This window comes from Mytilus trossulus, chromosome 10 (genome assembly GCF_036588685.1).
Source record: "Mytilus trossulus isolate FHL-02 chromosome 10, PNRI_Mtr1.1.1.hap1, whole genome shotgun sequence".
Taxonomy (NCBI): Eukaryota; Metazoa; Mollusca; class Bivalvia; order Mytilida; family Mytilidae; genus Mytilus; species Mytilus trossulus.
This window is the reverse complement of record NC_086382.1, coordinates 59,698,903-59,724,219: the sequence shown is the minus strand read 5'-3', so window position 1 is coordinate 59,724,219 and position 25,317 is coordinate 59,698,903. Positions and strand designations below refer to the sequence as shown.

At 32.1% G+C, this 25,317-nt stretch overlaps 1 protein-coding gene across 2 annotated transcripts; it reads left to right on the top strand.

Moving 5' to 3' along the window:
* Positions 1 to 2,675: 2,675 nt before the first annotated feature.
* On the top strand, positions 2,676 to 24,981 carry LOC134688292 (uncharacterized protein DDB_G0271670-like). Of its 2 annotated transcripts, XM_063548852.1 has the most exons (5): positions 2,676 to 2,950; positions 18,252 to 18,474; positions 19,928 to 21,130; positions 22,127 to 22,417; positions 24,577 to 24,981. In XM_063548852.1, exons 2-5 carry the CDS (start codon positions 18,282 to 18,284, stop codon positions 24,786 to 24,788), a joined length of 1,899 nt encoding a protein of 632 aa, XP_063404922.1. In that variant the 5' UTR covers positions 2,676 to 2,950; positions 18,252 to 18,281; the 3' UTR covers positions 24,789 to 24,981. The 2 variants fall into 2 exon arrangements, with proteins under 2 accessions (XP_063404922.1, XP_063404924.1); XM_063548854.1 differs by lacking the exon at positions 22,127 to 22,417 and having other exon boundaries at positions 2,683 to 2,950.
* Positions 24,982 to 25,317: the final 336 nt, after the last annotated feature.

The window sequence follows — 25,317 nt, the reverse complement described above, 5'->3', positions numbered from 1 at the left end:
TGGATTATTATAGGTCTGTTTAATTTTATTTATAGATTAAAATAGACGTTTCTTATTGTTTTTAACCGTATAAGAATGATTTTATGTGCATCGAATTAGTAATCAAATGATTTACCGTAGTTTCACTTTCATTGGTGACATTCTTTTTCTTTAAATAACCAGTACACCTACAATGCATGCGTTGTCAATCTCTAGCCATGGGTTAAATTGAGGTTCACATGAATAGTAAATTTAAAAATTTGAATTATAGAGTCAATGTGAAATTTAAAGAAATGGATATGGAGTTTTTATGTAATACTGATTTTTCTATTGATAAAAATACAATTAAACAAATTGAAAAGGAAAATTTTTGTAGATATAAAGAGAAGTGGTACTCTGACTTAATGTACAATGAAAGAAGTAAATTGCGAACGTATAGAATGTTTAAGCAATGTTTTAATAGAGAAAAATATTTATGTATTAATATGCCTGGAAAATATAAGAGTGCATATGCTAAATTTAGATGTGGTGTTGCACCTCTGAGAATAGAAACTGGCCGATATGAAGGCATTATGGTTGACAATAGATTAAGTTTTAATGAGCAATGTAAGAAAAATAACATTATTGAAGATGAGAAACATGTCTTAATTAACTGCCCAGTATATGCAGATTTACGAGCTATTTTATTTAGACATGCTAGCTCTTTTAATTGTGATTTTGTTAATTTGTCTGATGATGATAAATTCAAATTTTTATTCACTGATGAAAATGTGTGTTACTTTTTAGCCAAAATCTGCTATGATGTATTATTAAAAAGAAAAGGTATTTTATATAATTGTAGATAATAATGTGTTTTGTAGAAATTTTATAGTCTCTCATAACTCTTTTTAGAGTGGCTCATGTTGTTTTAAATATTACTGTAATTTTATAAATGTATAAATGTATGTCAATTTTGAGGTGAGACTCTAATAAAGTATTTGTCTTGTCTTTGTCTTTGTCTGAATACGGATTTTGAGAGGTCGACTAATTCACTTGCAAGTGAATGAGTCAAAAATTATGTTTAATCGCTTATTTTAACAGAATTAAAGCAAATTGATTGCTAAAAGCAAATTATTATTTCATTATTTCAATTTGATTAAGGATTGATCTAAAACAAAAATCATACTTTATTTTTTTTATATATCGTAGCTAGTGCTCCTTTAATTTGTGACTGTTAATTTAACGCATCATGTAAATGTTGCGGAATTTGATGAGACTGTTATTAAAGTGAGAGGGTTAGCGCTATAGAACCAGGTTTAATCCACCATTTTCTACATTTGAAAATGCCTGTACCAAGTCAGGAATATGACAGTTCTTGTCGATTCGTTTTTGATGCGTTTTGTTTTTTGATTTTGCCATGTGATTATGGACTTTCCAAATTGATTTTCCTCTGAGTTCAGTATTTTTGTGATTTTACTTTTTAAAAGATATACGCATGTTGATTTATTTTTACGAATGATGTCCTTGAACCCATGATAAACTTTAGTAAATGTTTTGACTAGTTTTTGATTCCGAAAACCCTGGACTAAATTTTTTTCAGTAATACAGCGATTTCTTTCGTTAAAATCAAATACGTTGTTATATACACGAGCGATTGGAATAAGTTCAGATATATGAAAATACCATAAGATGATGAAAAGGGAACGTCACAATCTAAAAATGAACAAATAGCAATAGGAAATGAAAAATCATCTCTTTTATCATACATTTTGGTATAAAGCTTCACTTTAAAGATATAGATATCAAGATACAGGAAAGGTCAGTATTAATTGTTAGTGTTATCTTTATTTAACGTCAGTTGGGCAGGACAAATGTCTTGAGTGTACATACTGAAGATGTCATTATTGAGAGTAAATTTATCATCCAAATATCCAAAAAGTGTTATTCAATTTTTGAATCAGCACTAGTTTCGATGGGTCTTTGCTGATTTTAGTCATAAATTATAACTCATAACAAATCAGAAACAGGTCCGTCCATGGGAATTGCAATAATTTGACGATATACGGAATCTTTTTAGCGTACAAAAATTTAACTAGTAAAAGTTTAAGGGCATTTATAGTTTTTGAGCAGGCCCATTGACATACTCAATGATGCCGGTATAATGATTATTAAAACATGTGTTTATTTGAAAAACAATTAAATGTAAAACTGTAATCAAGAACGCTCGCTGTTCCTGAAATAAAACGGAAAAGTTAACAGAAGTTGAGTCTATCAATTTAGGAGCCTGAAATTCAGGAAACCTCTCTACGATCAGAGACATGTAGTATATGTCTCTGCTCCGATGTAACTTGTAAACGGCTGATTTTTTGTTTATTTGACAGATGTTATATAATTAAGTCGGAAAGAATTTCTATAATTACTTCTATTGCAGTAGGAAAAAAGTATATCATTCGATTTTATTCGTAGAATACATGTATATCATATGATAGATGGGAGATTTAAGAACAGTTTTCTGAATTTCGAATAATGATAAGAAAAATATCTTTTTTCAGATAATTGAAGGATAAATTTAAAAAGTAATTGCTCTATGACTTACTAGTATATAATTTATATTTACTTATCGAAAACGTTGACAGAGTTAATTTACCTGTACAATAAATTGCATTTTAATATTTGTAGTATAATCATCCAGGAAAAGATAACTGCGTACTAGAAAAGAATATGGTTAATCAATCAATATTGTCTATTATATGATTTGAATACGACAAGCTGTTACCAAAAATGTCTTTTTATTGACGAACTGATAACATAAGCGACACGCATACAGAAATGAACAGTTTTTATATCATTTCTTAAATTAATTACACATTTTTAAACAGTCTTAATGTTGCAAGACGAATAATGGATAAAACTTTTATATCCTGGACTATGAAAATGACGGATTATCCCTTTTAAGTTAAAAAGTGAAAATTTTGTGAATCCATCTATACAGGTGAGTCATTTTGTGTTGATTGATGTAGTAAAGTGGTAGACATACGTACAAAGTGAAAACGATATTTGAAAATTGATCCTGAATTATGTCAGCCGTACTTTACCGAAATTCAAATTTCACTTATCTGTCAAGAAAGTGCAAATAAAGAAAACAAACAAAAACTGCGTGAAATATCATAAACAAACGCAATCGGATGATGTATCTTTGTAGTAAGCGACTCTTAAAGTAAACTTGGGATTAATTTAAAGAAAAAGATTCATCAATATATTACTGAAACACCAAAACTGGTCATAGAAACTTGTTCTCTTGTATTGTTGTTTCTTTTTGTTTATACTGTATATACTGATCGAAAGGATGGGGATGATGGGAGTCATTCTTTCTGTAACTCGTCTGTTTTATTAATCATACAATTGAATAACTTCATTATCCAATCAACTGAACAACTTTCTTGTTCAATAATAGATTTCATTTTTAACTCAGAATACCGAAACTATAAAAGATTATCGAAAAGTTATTACAGAAACGTGAACCGGCAACCTTAAATATTTCGCTTGCAATAAAAATGCAAGCGTCTTTAAGAGTACCAATCTAAAAAAAAACGTTGTCCTTGTTAAAAGGTCCTTTCAGATAATTTGAATGACAAAAGAGGGACACCGGGAGGATTTGTGATATATATTTTTAGCAAAATATCCGTACGAAACATGACAGAATCAATCCTTTATACATCTAGTATACCAATTAATGACGTAAGATATGTTTACAATTGAGAATGGAAATAGGGAAAGTATGAAAGATCCACCAAAAAGCAGAAAACAGAAGGAGGGGTGTAAAATTTATACATCTTAGGGGTAAAAAAATTGTTTTTCATCTGACACGTACACTTACACCCAAAAAAACTTCTTAGGGTCTTGCAGCAGTAAATAATTTAAAATAATTACATCTTAGGGGTTACAAAAATGCCTATGTCAGATCTTAGAGGTGCTTTGGAATGTAGACAGTTTTGTATCATGCATTATCTAGTGTTGGATTTTAAATTCTGATAGGTACAATCCTGCAGTAAAAAATTCTGATAGGTCATTTTTCCCATGAAAGCCCATCCACCCAATATGAACAGAAACTCTACATCTGATAGATCTTAATTTTAGATCTGATAGGTTGTTTTTCATGATGTTTTTTTCTGATACGTATAAACAAAATTCTCCCCATCCATTCCCACCTATCAGAAATTAACTGGAATGACCCAATATGTTCTAGTTCAATGTAAATGGACTTTACAGCAAAGCAGATTGTTCCACATTATTTGTTTCGAATGAATTTATATGTGTATTTACAGAATTTTACACTTATAAAACTATGTGTCTTTTTCTTCCGGGTTCGTTTCAAATATGTAGCATAATAGATATATAAAATAATATTAAAATGTCATATTTCAAACAACTTCTAAACTGTTATGCTTTACATGCTAAGTATCCGGGTAAGGGACATGCATCATTACGGAATATAAGTCAAAACTTATCAAATATATTTATATATAAATTTATCTTATACTTTGAATAAAGGTAATTCGTTTTATAAGGTAATTCGTTTGTAAATCAAAAGAATATTACTTTCTCACGGAATACGAATAGAGCCAACATAAATTATCAGTTGTATTTTAACGAATCTGGAACAATAATCTGACAAGGTGAATTTTAAATCTAAACTTGATAAATTATACAATAATTATAATTCCGTTATAGACGAAGTACCCCAATAAACTTAAATTCTCGTGACTTAAAATAATTCCAGATAATCCAAATTATCGCCTTAATATGCATTCCTTATCTATATAAAAAAAAATCTATAGTTAGTTAAAAACACCTATTGAAAACTAGTATCTCAATTGTTTGTAAAACAATTGAAAGGTCTTTCCTGTAAAAGTGATGCTTTCATAATGTACTTTGTACGACCTTTCGTTTGATATACGACAAGCATACCTTCTGAAACTTTTTACTTTTATCACTTAATGACCTCATCCGCCTACATTTTTGAGATCGGAATTATTATATATGTAACATAGAGTAGATGAGCTTTCATTTGATATGCGACAACGCCATATTCTAGAAAGTTTGATTTTTGCACTCAATAACCCTATCTTACTAATTTTTGAAGGTCAGGAATTTGCTATTTGAAATGTACACATCATGACCTTTCATTTGATATACAACAACCCTACCTTAAAAGAACATTTATTTTTTGCACTCAATGACCCCATCCAACTCATTTTTGGGAGACGTCAATTAGAAATTTGAAATGTTCGCTTTATGTTCTTTCATTTGATATGCGACAACCTTACCATCTGAGAAATTTGAATGTTTGCACTAAATGACCCCACCCGTCTCCCTTGGATGAAAAGGGGGTTTCAAATTTTCATTTTTAAGTAGAGTTTATTAAGACCTTCAATTTGATATATCAGATGACCCCATTTGACAAAGTGCAAATAATGATGCAATATCAACTATATAAATAGAAATTATGAAACTTACAAAGTCAATGCAAAACATGAAAATTTCAAATTGAATTTTTTAGTGTTTTTTTAAATGGAATGTTTTTGGTATTTTGTCAAACATATAACTATGTCAACCTCTTCAATTTCTTAAACATTTTAAGTGGTAAGCTCTTGATGATTCAGAAATACATGCCTCCGCTCGCAAAACTTAAAACTGCATTATCTCTAAAACGACAATAGATATCTCAAATCTGTTAAATGATAAATGATCTACAGTTAAAGGACAACATTATAGAAAAAGAATTAAGACAATTTTAAAGTTCACTAAGGTCACAATTAATCATCAAATATATGATGCAATACAAAACTTGAGAACCGGAAGTCGTAAAGACATGGGACTATCACCATTCAACTCAGGACCACTTGACCTTTTAAATATCACAAGGTCAAGGTCATAGTATAATGTGAAGGTCAAGGTGAAATTTCATCATGACCTGACATTGACCTCAAATTGAAGGTCTTGAACTACTGATCATCTTTTAAGTTTATAGTAGGTTGATATCTGTTACCTTTAAAAAGATATACACAAAATACTATACTTTTAATAATCATCCCGTTGTAACTTTTGAACAGACGGTCGGACATTTTTGGGCTTATTATATAAATTGTAGAGTTCGTCGAGAGGAACATTTTATACGCTGTATGTAGGCAGCAAAGTCTTATCGTTTTCCTAATATGTAAGCTTGAAATTGCAGCGTAATTTTTTTTTGCACTCTGTGACCTTTGACCTTGGGTGCATATTGAAGGTCACATGAATTAAAGATTATTGGTGAAGGTCCCAAGTCTCTACGACTTCCAGTTCTTGCAATAGATTTTTTCTAAAATTGTATACAATTTTTCAAGGGGAATAACTCCTTATAAGGGTTAATAACAAAATGATTGTATTTGTTCATTAACATTGCCATCTGTTCCTGTACATGTTGCCGTTTTCAAATCGATTCTATCTCTAACATTTTTTGAGAAATGAGCAAAGGAAAGAAATTGTTTCAAGGGGAAATAACTCTCAAAGGGGATGATGAAATTCTATGCAGCCTCATATGGTAATACATCATGATGAGATGTACCTATTGTCCAAATAAGATCATGATATCTTTAAAAACAACGAGGGGGGGTCATGTTGAAAAAAATCAATAAAAGGGAGATAACTTCTAAAGGGGATGATGAAATCCTACACAGCCTCATCTGGTAATACTTCATAATGAGGTCTACCGATGGTCCATATTTGGTTTTGATAACTCCAATAGAAAAGAGGGGAGGCCATGTCAAACAAATGCTGGATGAAAAAAAAAAAAAAAAAAAAAAAAAAAAAAAAAAAAAAACATGCGAAAAACAATAAGGTCTTTCCTCACGGAGAGGAAAGACCTTAAAAACAAAATGTGCATTGTCGGTAACTGTTTTAATGTGCAAACCATAAATATCCCATTCAAATATTTCATATTAAAAGTACATGGCTAGTTCATTTACCTTTAGGCTAGGAATTTACAAAAAAAAATATGATTTTCTTATGAAACGCAACACAAGGAAATGTTTTACGTCTTGTACATGTAGTATAGCTTATTATTTACCGCTAAATAAAATGTGCACTACAATAATTCAATACAGATATAAGACATACTATTTATATTGTATAATTGAACAGTAAGGTTAACATCAATAGTATTTAACTCATATAATATGAATAAAGAAGAAATAAACATGTTACTCAATTCGATTTAAAAAAACACAAACAACAAATTTAATAATTTTGGTACAATTGAAGAAAAACAAATCATCAGGTACATGCGATACATAACATTTGATGATTCGGATATATTAATAATTGAGGAACTACAATATATGTCCAAAATGGGCCTTTAAAAATAGCCAAACACTATCTAAGTATAAAAAAGAAGATGTGATATCATTTCAAATGAGACAACTCTACACAAGAGACCAAAATAACACAGAACTTAACAACTATAGTTCACCGTACGGCCTTCAACAATGAACAAAGCCCGCTTTTGCTAGAAAATTGGAACCTTAGTTTCTGTATTCTGACATTTGTTATCCATACGTTTGAAGTGTTTGTGCTTTTTATTTTGCAACTTTCCTTTTTGAATTTTCCTCAGAGTTCAGTATTTTTGGTGATTTTACTTTTTTCTCATTACATCTCAAAATTCTCGGTCCTCAATGCTGTTCAACTTCGTTCTTTATTTGGCCTTTTCATATTTTTTTTAATTAAGCACCTTTTGATGAGTCTTTTGTAGAATTTCGGGCGTCTAGCATACCCAAATTTAATCTTTGATGAATATAGACATGAAGATGTGGTAACCAACTCTCCATCAAAGTCACAACTGTATAAAACGTTATTTATAAGTCAAAGTACGGCCTTCTACACAGAGTTTTGGCTCACACCGAAAAGCAAGATATGAAGGCCCCCCAAATGACTAGTATAAAACCTTTCAAACGGATAAACCATCGGTCCAATATACATGTATATGTATATAAAAGAGAAACGCCCATGACCACATAAACAAACAACAATTAGGTTTTTAAATACATATAATTACATTAGATGTATGTTTCATTGTAATACTTTATTTTGATTGGTTAACTGCACATTACGTGTTATCCCGTAAGCAATTGCATCACTCTATAAAACTTTTCATTCATGATAGCACGTGGTCCCACAATAAAGTGCACAGGTGAATAAAATACAAAATTCATAAAATTCGTGTTTTCGTGATCATAGCTAGAAAATGTAATTATAAGTATTGAATGCTTCTTTTTGTAACTTTATAGGGTGGTAAAAGCGTTGACCGTGCGCACATTTTTAGTATGAAGCGCTTCCGCGCTTCATACAAAATGTACTTCGGTCAACGCTTTTACCACCCAATAAATTTACAAAAAGAAGCCTTCAATTCTTAAATAATATTGAATAACGAATCAATTATGTCTTATTCTTATAAGTCAATCGATTAGGGATAGGATAACTTGATTATTATGTAAAACAATAAACATTATTGAAGTAAGAAAGACAGCTGTAAACTTTTAATATTGCAGGGAAAAATAAAAACAGCCCCTTTCCTTTGATCTCTCGTGAAAAGTTGTTTCATTGGCAATTAAACCACATCTCTTTTTCATACTTTATACATTTCCTGCGTCCGAATTATGGATTTACCTTCAAACCCGAATAATTAAAAGACAAGCTGTATAAGAACCGAAACAGTTAAAAATGAAAAAGGACCTAAATTAATAGCAAAAACTAAAAAAGGTCAATATTGCCTGATGGAGTTGAATTCTAAAAGTTTATTAATAATTTCAAAATCTATAAACTGAAGAAGACGATCTGTTCACATTTTAGTCATGATAAACATATATTCAGAACTATAGTGCTATCTTGAAAATTTATATAAGCGTAAAATGCATAATTTGTCTGATGACGTTATTTTTTTCTTGGGTATATATATTCTTTTAGAACAGTTCTTAATCCCTGTGTCGTGTCGGCCGAGGTTGTTTTAGACGGAAGTTAACGTTGATTCCAATAACTGATGGTCTTTTAGTTTGGAAATAATGACTGTCTATAGGTGTCAGTTTTTGTTCTGTCTTGGTCAAAGTGTCTTATGACTTTGCTCCTGCTGTCGTTGGAGATTAAATATTGTTGTCCGTCTATATCTATAAGCCCATTCTGGATTTTAATAGCATACATAGTCTGTTGGTTTTTTTCTAATTTCTACGTAAACTTTTGACAGAAGAATGTACAATGTAGTGTGTTTTGTCATACTAATTCCATTGTTTTTACAAATACAGATTTCATCTTCGTGATATTAAGGAAGACAATTCAGACAATGTTTGTTTTTCCGACGTAGTCGGTATAGTTTCGGTTTGTGCACTTTGAACTTAAGGACGCTTCACTATGGCAACAGACTACGCATGCTCGAAAATCCTCTCTGTGATTTGACAAAATGCTGTCACGGTGAGTGATTTGGTTGTGTTTGAAAAACGTCTCGAAAATTATATCGTGATGGAAAGCAAGTGAAAAACTAAAAATATTTAAACTAGATCTTACAAAGATTTATATTTTTATTAAAATAATTGTTTTTCCAATAGTTCTTTGCATCCATGACAGCTGTTTATTCGGGACAATTATATAATTATATAATTTTTAATGTAAACTTTGTTGTACGAACGTTAATGACTTTTAGAACGCACCTACGCATGACTGTGAGATTTCCGCGGGGTTTGGTGAATGCAAACAGAAAGATACTACTTATACTACCAATATATTCTAGCTTTGTTAACTATGAATTAAGTTTAATATAAATTGTAGTAAATGTATATTTGTTTCTTTTTAATTGCACTAGATTTTTTGACAAATAAAAATTGTAGGTGTCATCACAATATTCTTATATATTATTGCCTTAATATAACCAGACTTAGTAAAGAATTTCTTGTAGTAAAATTCAGATGGAGATTTTATTAAAGAGGTCCTGCATCATTAAGTCATTGTGCTTCTGAAGGCTATCGAAATGATAGTTTTAAAATACACTCAAATTTAAATACGTCGGATATCTTTTTTAAAGATAGTTCTTGTTTTATATAAGAATGTGTAATGATTTTACCCTTTTTTATTTTGTATCAGAAAACAAGTCACTTGATCCTATTTTTTTTTTAAATTTTGTATGCGCAATTAAAGAGCTATTTCCTCGAATTTTATATTAAAATTACATGGTTAAGTTTTCCTTCTATCACACAAAAAAATGATTTCCATAGGAAATCTATAACACACAATTCTAAAATTTTGCACAACCTGTTGCGTGTAGCCTCGTGGTCCATACTTTTTATTATATATATGAAAAAGCTCTGATGTAAACTACTTTTTTGGTTAATCATTTAAAAAATCTATGAATTTTAATTTAGATCCCGTTTACAAAAAATGTACCTTTACCCCTCATAATTAAAAAAGTAAAAATATGAAACAAATAGTAAAAATTGAATTGAATGGACATACATGTATAATAAAAGAACTGATTATAGGCACAACAACCATGTTGACTAGGTTTAACCAACAAAACATGCAAACAGATTTAAATTTAATTTACAGACACAATGACGTATTATGTACTTGATTATATTGTTTGTAATATTTATTTTCTAATTTCATGATAGTAGAGTTTTTCTACTAAATTCATAAACCCGTCCGTCTGTCTAGATGAGAATGGCCATCCTTATGGTATGTCGTTGACACTATAACCTGGCTCTTCTTTAAAAAAAAAGCTAATGTTTCGAATTGTTACTCAAATGTAACCATGATCAGCACGTTTGAATACGACTTCATACACTAAATATCAATGGAACCACAACATTGTACCTCGATCGTCAGATAATGTCTTTCAGAGTTAATAAGACCAGAAACGCATCCCATTCTTTTGTGTAAACTTTTGAATATATTATATTAGTCCATCAGCTAGTTCTCAAAAGCGCTCTAGTTAAGGAGTTTGTGTTACACCCCAGGGTACCGCGATTTTTTTGGATAGAATTCAACTTCATTATCTTATTGATAAAATACAAGGTGTTAGACTAAAAAAAAAGTGTCCAAAAGAGGTTTTAAAACGCCCCTATCAATGGTCCCCTCATTTAGTTTTCACGACTAAGTAATTTATATTAAATTTTTTTAATATACAGCAATTAAAAAAAAATAAAGTATAGGTATAAACAACAAAAACAGATATGAAACTATCATATTTAATGTAAAACTGACGATTTTTTGTTTTAAAAAAATGTTAATTTACATTACAAACAATCAGATTTTTTTAGTTAAAATAAAGGCATATTTTCTCATTTCATATAGAAATTCATAATTCAATTACCCGTATTTGTGAATTAAACTTAAGAATTGACCAGTATGCAACTGTTTAACTATTTGCAGTATTTATTTATCGTCTAAAATATGAATTATTCAATAAAACATATGTACGTGCAAATACTCGCAAAATACCGGAAATCATCACATTACCGTCTTCGATTCAGTCGACAATCTATTCATACCTGAGTGCACACATTAGAACTTTAAGATTATCAATTTGCAACCAAACACAAACATTAAATTGTCGATTTATGATATTTTTGTGAGTCAAATTATTTTATAAAGTAAATGTGTAACAAAATAGTTATGAAAAAATGACAAATTAAGGTTAATTTTTTGCATTTTGAAAAAGGTGTACTCTATCGAGTTCAATAAAGGTGTGTTTGATTACATTTAGTGTTTAAGCTATGTGGTGATTGAGTTAAAAATTTTCAGTCATTCAATCGACAAACATCGCTTTGAACGAAGGTCAAAGAGTCAGTTGTGGAATTTGTTCAGACTTTTTACTTTCTTTAGCACAAAATTGTGTGTATTTGACATAGAATCTGCAGCTGGTTTCTTAACAAATGCTTTTCGTAATGTTTACATTGTTCCTCATTTGATTGTGTTTTTGATTATTTTTCTTTCCTTCTTACTTGTATATAGTGCTTCACTATTCAATGAATTTACTCTTGTTTTATAAATTTTGTACATACCGTCAACTTATTTTGTTGCTTTGTTTGCATTCACTTTATTGATCTATATTCTGTATATTTGTTGTTATGGAGTACAACAAGGTCTGTTGACACTGTTCTGTTACCTTTGAATTTTTTTTTCATCATTGTTGTGGTAGTTATTCCTGTTTTTGCAGGGATAAATGTTATAGGTCTTTTGACACATTTTAATTGTTTTCTTTGTTTACAACTGTTACTTTCTTGTTATATTGATCATATCTTATATTTTTGGCTCTTATTGGCTGTTATTTGCAAATTTGCATATTTCCCAAAGTTGTTTTTATATTACATAACATGTATGTTGGTATTTGTATATAGAATTGAATAGTTATAAACTACTCTTGTGGTCGTACATTTATACTTTTTTGATATATTGTTTACATTTTAATGAATAATGGAAAATATGACGGAACAAACTTTTGTTTTAAATCCTAAACAAAACATTGATTTTAGTTGGGATAAATGTCTCTGTCATCGATCGGGGGAAAAGGGGAACCTGAAATCCTTTTCTGATCAAACTTGGACTACCTTTAAAGCTGCAGCAGAGTCAAGAAATGACAGAGTTTCAGAAATAATGAAAGGTAAATGGATAGATGGCCCTAAAGGTGTATACCACAAAAAATGTTATCAACTATACACAATGAAGCGGGACATAAAATTAACCCTGAAACGAAACACTTGTTCACAAAAGCGCAAACTTGAGTCAGATAGCGCTACAAAACATGCAATTAATGTTCCAGCGGCCAAGCTTCCGCGTAATTTTGATAAGTCAAAGTGTGTTATTTGTCTTCAGGACAAAACATCATTAAAAGACAGAAGAAGGTTAGAATCTCTAACAAAATGTCTCACTGATGAAGCGATAGAAACAATGAAACAAGCTTCTACACAGCAGGACACCAACCCTCTATTAAGTAAACGCCTGGAATCGGGCTTTGACTTCTTCTACCATAAATCTTGTTTTAGGATTTTAACATCAGTTCTGTATAAGGAAAATGAAACACAAGTAGAGGAAGAACCGGACAGCTTTACGTCTGCTTTCGATATTCTAGCCAAGGAGGTACAACAAAACATTATACATGGACTACAGGTCTCAAATCTGACGGATTTATGCTTTCGTTTTAGAGAGCTTCTTCTAACTCAAGGTGTCCATGTGTTGAAGTACAACCCCACTAGACTAAAAGCCCGACTTGTAAATGAATTTGGTGATAACCTGACATTTTGGAGATCTGGTAGACAAAATTCTTTGCTTGTATTTTGCAGTTCTGTACCAACTGGTCAGATTGTACAAACTGCAATAGAGTCTAGCAATCTGGTTCAAAGTAATGATACTTTGAATGCTGCAGTGGGAAATGAAGATATTGTGACAACTGTTTTTTATGCAGCAAAAGCGATTCGTAATGTGATTAGTCTTGAATCAAAGTCTAATATTCCTTGGCCACCTACTGGAGAGTCTATAAGTGAAAATAATATTGTAATTCCAGATTTACTCTACAACTTTCTTGCCCTGGTACTTACAGATGATTCTACACATGCCTCCATTTCACCCTCAAAGCTTGATATTAGTTCAGAGGTGTTACATCGTCGGATAATGTCGCTTGCTCAAGACTTGATCTATTCTGTAAGTAAAGGCTACACCAAAACTCCAAAACATGTTGCCCTAGCAATTTACTTAAAAACTCAAACTGGGTCATCAGAAATTGTCAAAATCATCAATAGATTTGGCCATTCTGTGTCATATGATCAAGTTGAAGAAATAGAAACATCTATTGCAGAAAAAATGATCATGAATACTGAGGATGATATTTTCATTCCAAGTATCATAAGAAAAGGTGTATTTTCAAGTTTCTGTTGGGATAATAATGATCTGTGTGAGGAGACATTATCTGGCCAAGGTACTACTCATTGTACGAATGGTATTGTCATCCAAACAAGACCAGATTGGTGTGAGAATGAAGACGAAGCAAATCAAACGTCCCTCCAAAGAAGTAAAAACAGGTCCTTGAAAATCGTAACTGAAGAACAACCTGTTCATCTTTATTCGAAACCACGTGTTGGACCGAAAACAACTTTTAGCAAGCAAACACACAACAGCTTTCAATCTCTAAGCTTAGTATCTAGGAAAAAAGATTTCTGTTTTTTGCTCTGTCGAATGTCACTTTTAGACAATTTGTTTCTGCTGGATAATGTTTCCCAATGTATACCTTCATGGACTGCTTTCAACATCATGACTGACCATACTAATGTCCCGCGAGCAAATAGTATTGGGTACTTGCAGGTAATTGACGCAAGTCCAACTGATTTAAATACCGTAACAACTGTACTACAGAGATCAGTAAGCATTGCTGACAAACTCGGTCAACGCGATGTTGTCATAGTATTTGATCAGGCTATTTACGCAAAAGCACTGGAAATAATTTGGCAGAAACCAGTTGAATTCGAGCGTGTTGTTTTACGAATGGGCGCATTTCACACTGCATGTGCTTTCCTAGCAGTTATTGGGAAACGGTTTGGCGATGCAGGGCTTGGTGATCTCCTGTTGGAATCTGGAGTTATTAGGTCATGTTCGTTGACTGGTGTATTAGAAGGTAAACATTACAATCGAGCGCTGCGATTGCACAAAATTGTTTTTGAAGCTTTTGAACGATTACGTTGGGAAGCATTTGGTTCTTGGCTTAATTCAAATGATGAGAATGAATTTTTCGATCCTAATTTTCAAGCATCTGTTCTGTCAATCGTAGCTCAAATCAGACGAAATTTAACAGCAGACAACTTAAAAACATTGCTAATGTCACCTTATGTTGGTAAACTATTTGAGGCATTTAATGCATATTGCAATGTAAGTGAGGGACCAATGAAAAAGTTCTGGAATTCTTACATAGAAATGGTTGAACTTTTATTGGTATTTATAAGAGCAACAAGGGAAGGTAATTGGGAACTTCATTTGGCATGTGTTGAAAAAATGCTGCCATGGTTTTTCGCATATGACCGTCAAAACTATTCCCGATACATGTCAGTCTATTTGCTTCATATGCAAAATCTGCCAAATACACATCCTGATGCCCATGTATATCTTTCATCAGGTGGTTTTTGTGTTCAGAGAAGCTCTCATGGATTTTCTAGATCTCCAGTTGACCAAACAATTGAGCAAACATTCAACAGAGATACCAAAACAAGAGGCGGCATTGTTGGTTTCAGTTTGAATAAAGGTTCTGTTAAACGTTGGTTGTTAAATGCACACGAAAGAGCATCAATATCATCAAAATATCGAGATTTGGCAGGAATGGTTAACTCTGAAACATCCACACAAAAAGAACTTGGCAAAACTCGAATAAAGCGAGATGAAAGTGACGTTTTGAAATTGGTTCAAACACTGCAAAGCTGGACAAATCCATTTGATACATCTGAGCAGTTATCAGGGTTGTCCTCGGGTACTGTTGCCTCTTCTGAATTAACGTGCGACCTTCTGAACGCGTATGAAAAGGGAAAGTTGGCATCAGACAATTTCATCAGTGAACGGCTTGTTCAGAAGTCAATCGACTTTTTCAAACCAATCAAAAGACAAGCATTGCTTACATTTTCAACAAAGGAAACAAAAGGTAAGCAGTTAATGGCTGATAAAACCAGCAACGCCTTGAAAGCAGATAGAAATCTTTTTGGTCGCCTGCTTGTAATTGCCCAGACAAGACAGTTGGATATGCGAGAGGTCCTCCAGTTTGAATTAGGTCCGCTTCCATGGTCTCTAGCAAACATTGATGGTACACCTGTAAAGACAAATAAATCTGTCCTGGCTGGTCTTTTAGAAAAGGGCGTTGAACAAATGCAAGCTATTCCTGAGGAAAGCATGTGGATAATTGATGGCATGGCAGTCATTCAATCCATCACAAGGATACCAAATACTTTTTCGGATTTGGCAAATGTTGTTTTTAAAACCATCCTTTTAGTTTCAAAAAGAGCTCCCCGCATTGATTTTGTCACTGATCAGTATCCCACAATATCCATAAAAAATTTAGAACGGGATCGCAGGTCCTTGGGAGGGCAAATCATTACAATAATTTCGAGACCATCACAATCGTGTCCTCGGCAATGAAAGAAATTTTTGTCAGTTGGTAGAAACAAAGTTGCTCTTGTTGAATTCTTTGTGTCGGAATGGAGTAAGCAATCCTATAGATTTGCACTAGAAGGAATTGATTTATTCGTATCACATGGAAGTATGTGCCACACAATTTCTGTTGAAAATGAAATAGTTACAAGTGTAAAATGCACTGAGCTTCTAAGCAAACAGGAAGAAGCCGACACAAAAATGTTTCTTCATGCAAAACACGCAGCTGACAAAGGCTACAATTCCATTGTAATAAAATCTCCTGACACTGATGTGGAAGTATTGGCCTGCTATTTTCAGAATTGCATCAGTTCAAATATCATTCTTCTGACAGGTACGTCTTCCAAATGCAGATTATTAAATGTGCAATCAATGTGTGCAAAATTGGGGGAGAAAGTTTGTAGAGCATTGCCAGGATTTCACGCCTTTACTGGTTGTGATTCAGTTAGTGCTTTGTCTGGTAAAGGAAAAAGCAAAGCATTCGGCGTTTTGACACGTTCTGTGGAGTTTTCAGAAGGTCTATCCCGTCTTGGTGAAACTTTTGAAGAGGTAGGCGCAGAACTGTCAAACACTCTCGAGAGGTTTTTGTGTGCTACATATGGGTACGAGAATAATAACATCAATGAATTAAGATTCAGAATTTTTTGCAATGCAAAAAACATTCATTGTCATCTACTGCCCCCAACAAAAGATGCTATGTTAAAGCACATCAAACGAGCCAACTATCAGGCAAAGATTTGGAAATCTGCTCTTCAACATAACACTGTTCCATCGCCAAATAACCATGGTTGGATTGTTAAGAACGATTTGATAAGCATCAATTGGTTAGACCAACCGCCAGCCTTAGATGCTTTATTGATACTGATAAGCTGTTCATGTAAAGCTGGTTGTGCCACCAAAAGATGTTCTTGTGTTCGACAAGGTTTATCCTGTACAGATGGCTGCAAATGTACGAATGCTTGTAGCAACAAGAATAATCAAATCGTTGATATAGCTGACGATGACGACGAAGATGATGAAGATGATGGAGATGATAATTCGGTAGATGCCATTGACGAAAATGAAGATGATTCTTTGGATTGACCTTCTTCATGACCTTAAAATGTGGTGATTTTGTTGTTAAAAGAACTTTAATAAAGATCTTAAAACCTTGACGGTTCTTTTATTTTTTTTAGTACAATGTGTGTGTTTTAATGACTGTGATGTACATTGCTTATGTTGTGTTTGTCATTGATTCCATGTTTTTTCCCATTCTTATCTTTGAATTTTGTTCAACTGCCTTTAGTTACTCGATGCTCTATGTTTCAATGTAAAAAAATATACCTTTTTCATCAAGAAAACAAGTATGTATGCTTTATTTCAATCAAAATCATGAATTTTTTATATTACACTCCCCCTTTTTTTTCTTGGTCCTATATGATATTAAAATTAAATAAAAAATAGCCTCCATATTAATAAGATATGATTTGTTGAATTTAATAAGATAAATAGTACCGAATACTTGGTTATTTTTTATTTTTTCTGTATATATGTGTTAAACAAATTTTTTTATATACCCTTAAATAAGACCCCTTTTAACCCCTTTTGGACACTTTTTCAAAAGTCTAACACCTCTTAAAATATTCTTCAGACATTACTCTTTAGATTTATCTAAAAAAATTGCGGTACCCTTGGGTGTAACACAGAACTGAAATTTTACCTTACCAGCTGATGGACTATATGCTTTATTTTGGGCTTAACAGAGCGCAAACGAAATATTTAAGCGTTTTCTATTTATTATATAGTATAATGTTCATCAAACTAACGGGGTCTTATAGCTAACCATGCGGTTTAATTTTTACCCATTAAAGAAGGCCGTTCATTGACCTATAGTTGTTAATTATGTGTCATTTTGGTGTCTTGTTGATAATTGTCTTCATGGCACTTATACCACATCTTCTTTTTTTTTTAAATGACAAGCCTTTCCCTTGTAACAGTTAAACCAAGATTTTATATATGCTAAACAGTTTCTTACGAGCCTTTACTTAATTCTTACACAATTCAGAACCATTTTGACTAGTTTGTAATCAACTTTTTTTCTATCCTTTATCTTACAGGAACCTGTTGAAACGAAAACAAAACGTACCATGTTCATCCTTCTGTTTTATTCCTTCGTTAATTTTCATTTGATTCATACCATTACTCATTGTGGACCAGGAACACATTTTGATGCTCCTTTGGTGGACAAGATGTTCTCATTCACTAACCCAAGTGCCGAAGAGTTGTCCTACCTTAATGAGAATTCACGTGAATCCTGTTTAGAGCAATGTTGTAATACAGGTAGGTCAGGCATACTAACAATTCCTTCATTTGTTCTCTAGTGGATAGTTGTCTTATTTGCAATCATACCACATCTCCTAATCTTAGAATAGAAAAAAACTTCAAACGGTGCGAAGGGTCTACCATATTATATCTCGAGAATTTCATTATTTTATCACATCGTGTAGTCTTACCTCAAATTTGAAATTTGTTAATCTAAATACAGTAAAAATGTAGATTTGAAAACCTGACTCAAATGATATAAACAAAGAGAAACTTTAAATTTCAACAACGTAATAACGTTAAGATGACTTTACAGAGTTATCTCCCTGTAGTGTTAGGTACAACCTTAATTAATTAATTCGGTAACAACTCATCTACAAACTGGAATCAGTCAAAGACTTTTTGAGGTAAATGGCGTACAAAGAAGTCGACACACAAATGTAATACCGCTCTTTGGTCGGGTTGTGTCCCGTTGACACATTCCCAATTCTATTCCCAATTTTAGATATTATTTCCCAAAATTGCTATGGTAAGAACATCGATAAAGTGTTATGCACATTAATAGGCCAAAAAGAGTATTTTTTACTTATCTTAAACATGATGGAGCTAAGACATTAAAATGATTAAGGATAAAGTACAGAAAATTGAATCATTGAAGAATTTGCATTTTTAATATGCATACTACATGCGCCATCTTTTCGAAATAAAATAGATAATGATAAATAAAGGCAACAGTAGTATACCGCTGTTCAAAACTCATAGATCCATAGACAAAAAATAAAATCGGGGTAACAAACTTAAACCGAGGGAAACGCATTAAATATAAGAGGAGAACAAAGACACAACACTGAAATGTAACACACACAGAAACGGACCAAACATCGACAAATCCCACGAGAATAACAAATATAACATCAAAACCAAATACTAGTACATGAATTCGGGATAGACAAGTACCGTGACACGTCTTATCGCAATGTGGATTTAAACTAAAAAATAAGAGAAAACAAACGACGCAACGTTAAAATGCAACACACAGAAACGAACAATAATATAACAATGGCCATATTCCTGACTTGGTACAGGACATTTTTACAGGGAAAAATGGTGGATTGAACCTGGTTTTGTGGCATGCCAAACCTCGCACTGTAATGGCAATGTTAAATATAACATTGACATGACAACATAATATTACAGGACTACAATACAAATAAATAGGAGAACGTATTAGACAAAGAAACACATGATTAATAGATAACAAAAAGCATCAGGTTTAAAATTCAATACGCCAAATACTCGAAAAAATTAAATTCAACTTTTTCAACAAAAACTTCTCTTTATTTTCCTTTTATGTTATTGTTGTTAGAATAAGCACTTTTTCAAAACCCTTTTTCCTACCTGTTGAATAGAATTTTATTTATATTAAAATACATACCATTTTTTATGATTTAATTTCTTTTATCTATTTCAGACAAATGTAACATTGCCTCTTTCAATCAAAGTCTGGCTGCTGTAACCGGTGATAATTGTTTCCTATACAAATGTTTACCTTTGGAGGATTGTCAGTTTCAAGACTCAGGCTCCATTATAAGTTATGTTTTAAAAAGAGATGAGGATGAAAAATCAACTATACAAAATGAAATTGACACAACAGATCCACCCCCAAAAGAACAGGAATATATAGGAGAAAAAGTTTTAGAAGTTATCAATGATACTGACGTTGATTCAGATTTGTTGAAACAGGATATAAGTACAAAAAACACCAACGTTCCTCTATCGTCATCTTCGTCTTTATCCACAAACACGAACAATCTCACAACGAAAGGTACTACTTCCGTGTCATTGGCTACGCACTCATCCAATTCAACGAATACCAACAATTCACCTTCAAAGTCAACGAATACCAACAGTTCACCTTCAACCTCAACGAATACTAAAAGTTCAACTTCAACGTCAACAAATACCAATAGTTCACCTTCAAGTATTAATCCGTTAACAACATCAAACACAAGTAAAACTAATAGTCCTGTTTCACTGACACCATCTGCTAGTTCTACAACTAAAAATATATCGTCAACCATTGAGGTAGCACAAACTAATGGAAGTAGTACAGAAACTAATCAAATGGTATTACCAACAAACCAACATCCAACCAAAACCTCATTGAAACCATCAGTCGTGGTCTTAACCGAACAAGGTAATAATGAATCAAGTGTTGATCATTCTGCAACGACTGTAAACAGTACCACAAAAACAATAACTGAAACAGTATTACCTAACGCAACTAAATTAACCTCCCAGCCAACCATAGCGAATTTGACAGATCTGGAAACCACACTTAATCATGCAATGACAGCACAACATAATATAACATCACCACAGAAGATTACTACAACAAGCACAATATTGAATACGTTGACGAAAGCTTTAAATATTACAAACACAGTGAATAAAACAACAACGTCAACAACAACACCAACTACCACTACTACAACTTCTACGATGACAACGGAAGTAACAACAAGGGAAACAACCGAGAATTTGAGCACAGTAGTTACAACGACAACAAAGGACATGACAACATCAGACAATGATACACAACCGATAGTCACAAACCAATCAACAACAGAGGCCACCAACAGGTCGGAATCTACAGTAAAACCAATAACAGCAGGTATGTGTATGATTTACTATGGAAGATTCAAAGTCGTCCGGTTTACTTTTTTGATCTCAAGGTACTATGTTTAGGTTTTGAATGTGATCTTTTATAAACATTACAGATATGACTTACCTAGACCTTAACTCGTTTGAAAATTGGTTTTCTTAACAATCTTGGCAAAAACAAAATTCTACACCATTGAACCTGAATAAATTGTCTTGCGCCCATCCGAAGACAAAAGGAAATTTCGTTTACCCAATATCCGTCCGTTCTCTATAGAGAGAAAAACAATGCCAATTTAACGACTTCATCACTTTTCGAGGCAGTTTAATGAGTTTACTATTGTTTTGACTTTGTAAATACATGTATCCTAATATTTGGTCAAACTATTATGATCGTTGTTTGTTTGGACTATTTTTAAAAACGACTGATGATTTAGTAAATTAAGTAAAATTTGGAACTAACTGCGCACTGTTTTCTGTCAAATATAAAAGAGATGAAGTATGACAAATTTACCGAAATTTGTTTTGGATAGACTGATTCAAGTTTTCAAAGTACAGAGCGCATATTGTTAAAAAAAATTTACAAGTGGGTTTCTAACAAAAGATGATTAGTTGAACTAAGTCAGTAGTTTGCACACCATAGTCATTCAATAATTATTACTTTTTGTGGATGATTTTAAAAACATAGACACATTACAGAGGTAAAAAGGCAAAAATGACACATTCTTGTTTCCATAGAAACCATCCTAGAACCCAATATCCCTAACATTTTGTTATAAATTATTTAGAAACATTGATACTTTTCATTTATTATAAAAGTTAGAAGTTTTGACGTATGTTTTCTTGAGAATGTGTGCTACAGCTGTCTCTTTGACATACTGATTTTGGGTCATGGATGTATACCCTACATTCTTTGATTTGTACTATACAGATAAATAAAAATCAGCATATAAACATGAAAAAAATTGCATTTCTTGATACATTCAATAGTTTTATGTATTAATTTCAGGAATGAAAAATTTCTCTGATATCATACTATCAATTAAAACTTTTAACCAAACAGTGTCTGCGGATGTAAATTACAGCTCTGAAATAGTGCAAGATTTAATACATGTTACACCAGCGTCAGTAACTGCTGATATAGTAATATCTACAGTTTGGAATGAGTCAGCAGCTGCCATTCAGACACATAACCAAACTCTCATGAGTAATACAGCTTCAGTTATAATACCTGATAATGATATATCGGAAACGGCATTTAATGATGAAACTAGAATTCAAAATAACACAATTTTCTTTGGTAATTATTATCACTCAAAAATCGGTCTGTGTTAATGGTTGTGTTGTAGTTAACTTAGTTTCTAGTAGATACAATGGCATTTATTCTTGACCAAACTTTCATTTTAAAAGTAACTACATATAAAGTAGCTGTGATCAATTTCAAGTCTTTTTTGGAGGTTGGGGGTTTGGTTGGTAGGGGTAAGGAGTTAATATATCAGGAGCCTCTGGCCTTTGTTAGTCTTGTATTATTTTAATTTTAGTTTCTTGTGTACAATTTGGAAATTAGTGTGGCGTTCATTATCACTGAACTAGTATATATTTGTTTAGGGGCCAGCTGAAGGACGCCTCCGGGTGCGGGAATTTCTCGCTACATTGAAGACCTGTTGGTGACCTTCTGCTGTTGTCTTTTTTTTTTTTTTGTCGGGTTGTTGTCTCTTTGACACATTCCCAATATCCATTCTCAATTTTATTGTTCTACTATTCAAAATGGATTTCTTTTATCGTTCAACGTTTCTTTTTAAACTGTTTACAATTAGTTAGGAGAGTAGCAAATATAGTAGATAGGGTCCGCTTGATGCAAAAAGAATAATACATAGCAAAGCCGTATGTCATTCTGTATCAACCCGATTAATAACCAATCTCAGCCAAGGGGCCGACGACAGCAATAAAGTTCATTAACTATAGGGTATGCGATACAGTTCTGGAGAATCCATCATTGTCAAATATTCAAAATCTTAGTCATAAGTACTTAATATATGACAGACTCAAACAATGTGAAGGTTCTTGCCATTGGATTGTGAAATATGAGAACTCTTCATTTCCATATTTCGTTGAGCCTTTCCTTCCTATTGCTGTTTCATATAAAGATGTTTATCGGTACAAAACGTTATTTCAATTTTTATGCACATGTTCAAATCTCGCTTTTTAGAATATAATGCACTATTTGAGACAAGAATGTTTGCTTGGGCATAGAAAATAGCTTGTTTAAGGCTTGGGTAGACTTCATCTTTTGTGGAATATATATTTTCTATATCAACACCGATTCCAATATAAGAGTTGGACCAATTATGCCTATATTATTTTTAAAAAAGACATTTTTAAAGTGTGTTTTATCGATTAAATATATATGTTAAGTTCCCGTCATATATGTAGTGATTCACCTTAACTTAGATAGATAAATCAACATTTATTTCAACTAGTGCATGCTTTGGTATTAGGGTTTTCTATATTCACTTTGATAAATACATTATATTGTGCATCACATCTTATTTACAGCAGTCCTTGTCATTTTTTCTTTAAAACTTTTTTATTAATATTTGTTGATCGTAATTGTCTTTGTTTTTGTTATGCAATTTGTTGATTAAACTTAGTTAAGTTACTTAGGTTAATTGCCTACTACATGCAATTGAAGTGATATGTTCCTGTTTTCTTTGCGCAACTACATGTACGCCATTCGCATTCTTTAATGTACGCGATAAATTGTTAAAATAATCAGCAAGTTATTCATTCTAGATTAAATAAAAAAGACTGCATTAAATAAATTGAATGGATGTTAAACCATTTTTAAAATTGACATTTTTCAATTCAAACCTTAATTTCTTTTGTTCTCTGTGGTTTATAGATATTACGGGACTTTTTAGATCGGGCATGCTGACAAGATGACGTACTGTCGAGAACTGACAGTGAACTTCAAAAATCGATTTTGATCTCATTACATAGAGAGTAAAGGTTTTTTTTTTTATTTATGAACGTGTGTTTTTTTATGCTTTGTTTTTGCGGAGTTTCCCTTTATTAACATTGCCAATTTCAATGTTGACATTTCTCACTTCCAATGCCTAATTGAAACAAAAAATTGTCAACTTGAACTCATAAAAGTCAAATTTAAAATAAAAAACAAATAACAACAGCTAGATGGTCCCTACCAGTTTTTCATTTATCATATTGGATACAAGCTTTAAATTTACATGTAGCTTTAAATTGACCGTCTGTAATGCTTGAAATGGGCTTATTTTGATAATTGAGAATCCTGATCTTATTATGCGATTGTTGTTCCAATGAATTAGATACCAACTATCAAACCGATTTGAAAACTTCACTTGTTAAAATTTACATAAATCCTCATGACAACATATTATAAAAGCATAATATTGTTATTTATTCATATTTATTCCATTTCAGGAGATCTGAACATAACTTTTGCAGATACTAGCCAGATGAAGGAAGAAAAGGAGGAGTCTAATGTGCTATCCGCCGCCCTAATAGCAGCACTGTCGTTTGGAATATTATTCTTCTTTGCAGTTCTTGTTCTTATCGGAAAACGATGTTTTGATAGCTGGCAAAAACGACATTACTCTAGAATTGATTATCTTGTTAATGGAATGTACAATTGATAGTTTAAAAAAGTGAAGGTCTACTTATTCATTTCACATTTTATTTTTGCTTCATTCGTATGAAAAGGAAGAAAAAATTAAGTCAATGCGAAACAAACATAGCATCGCCTAATCTTGAAAAAAAAACGTCATTAATGTATGGCCATGATGGCAAATTTCATATGTATAAGACTGAAATAAATGTTCATTTCAATATTTTATTACATATATAAAACGTAGTATGTCGCCATTTACTGTTAAGGATAGATCGTTTCTAAGAAAATTGACTGTTAATGATATTGATGTATAAAATAGTAAGAACTCGAGTGGTCTAGTGGTATAAATAAAGGTAACAGTAGTATACCGCTGTCCAAAACTCATAAATCCATGAACAAAAAACAAAATTGGGGTAACAAACTAAAACTGAAGAAAACGCATTAAATATAAGAGGAGAACAGCGACACAACAAGTGGTTTCATTTTTTCATTGGCCTACTGATGAATCTTTTCAAGGATGATCAACTTAAGGATGTTGATAGCATTGCATTACA

Coding starts and splice junctions, on each gene's coding strand:
- LOC134688292 (XM_063548852.1), top strand. CDS start 18,282: ATGTTCATCCTTCTGTTTTATTCCTTCGTTAATTTTCATTTGATTCAT. Junction 18,475..19,927: donor AGAGCAATGTTGTAATACAG/GTAGGTCAGGCA, acceptor TATCTATTTCAG/ACAAATGTAACATTGCCTCT. Junction 21,131..22,126: donor AGTAAAACCAATAACAGCAG/GTATGTGTATGA, acceptor TATTAATTTCAG/GAATGAAAAATTTCTCTGAT.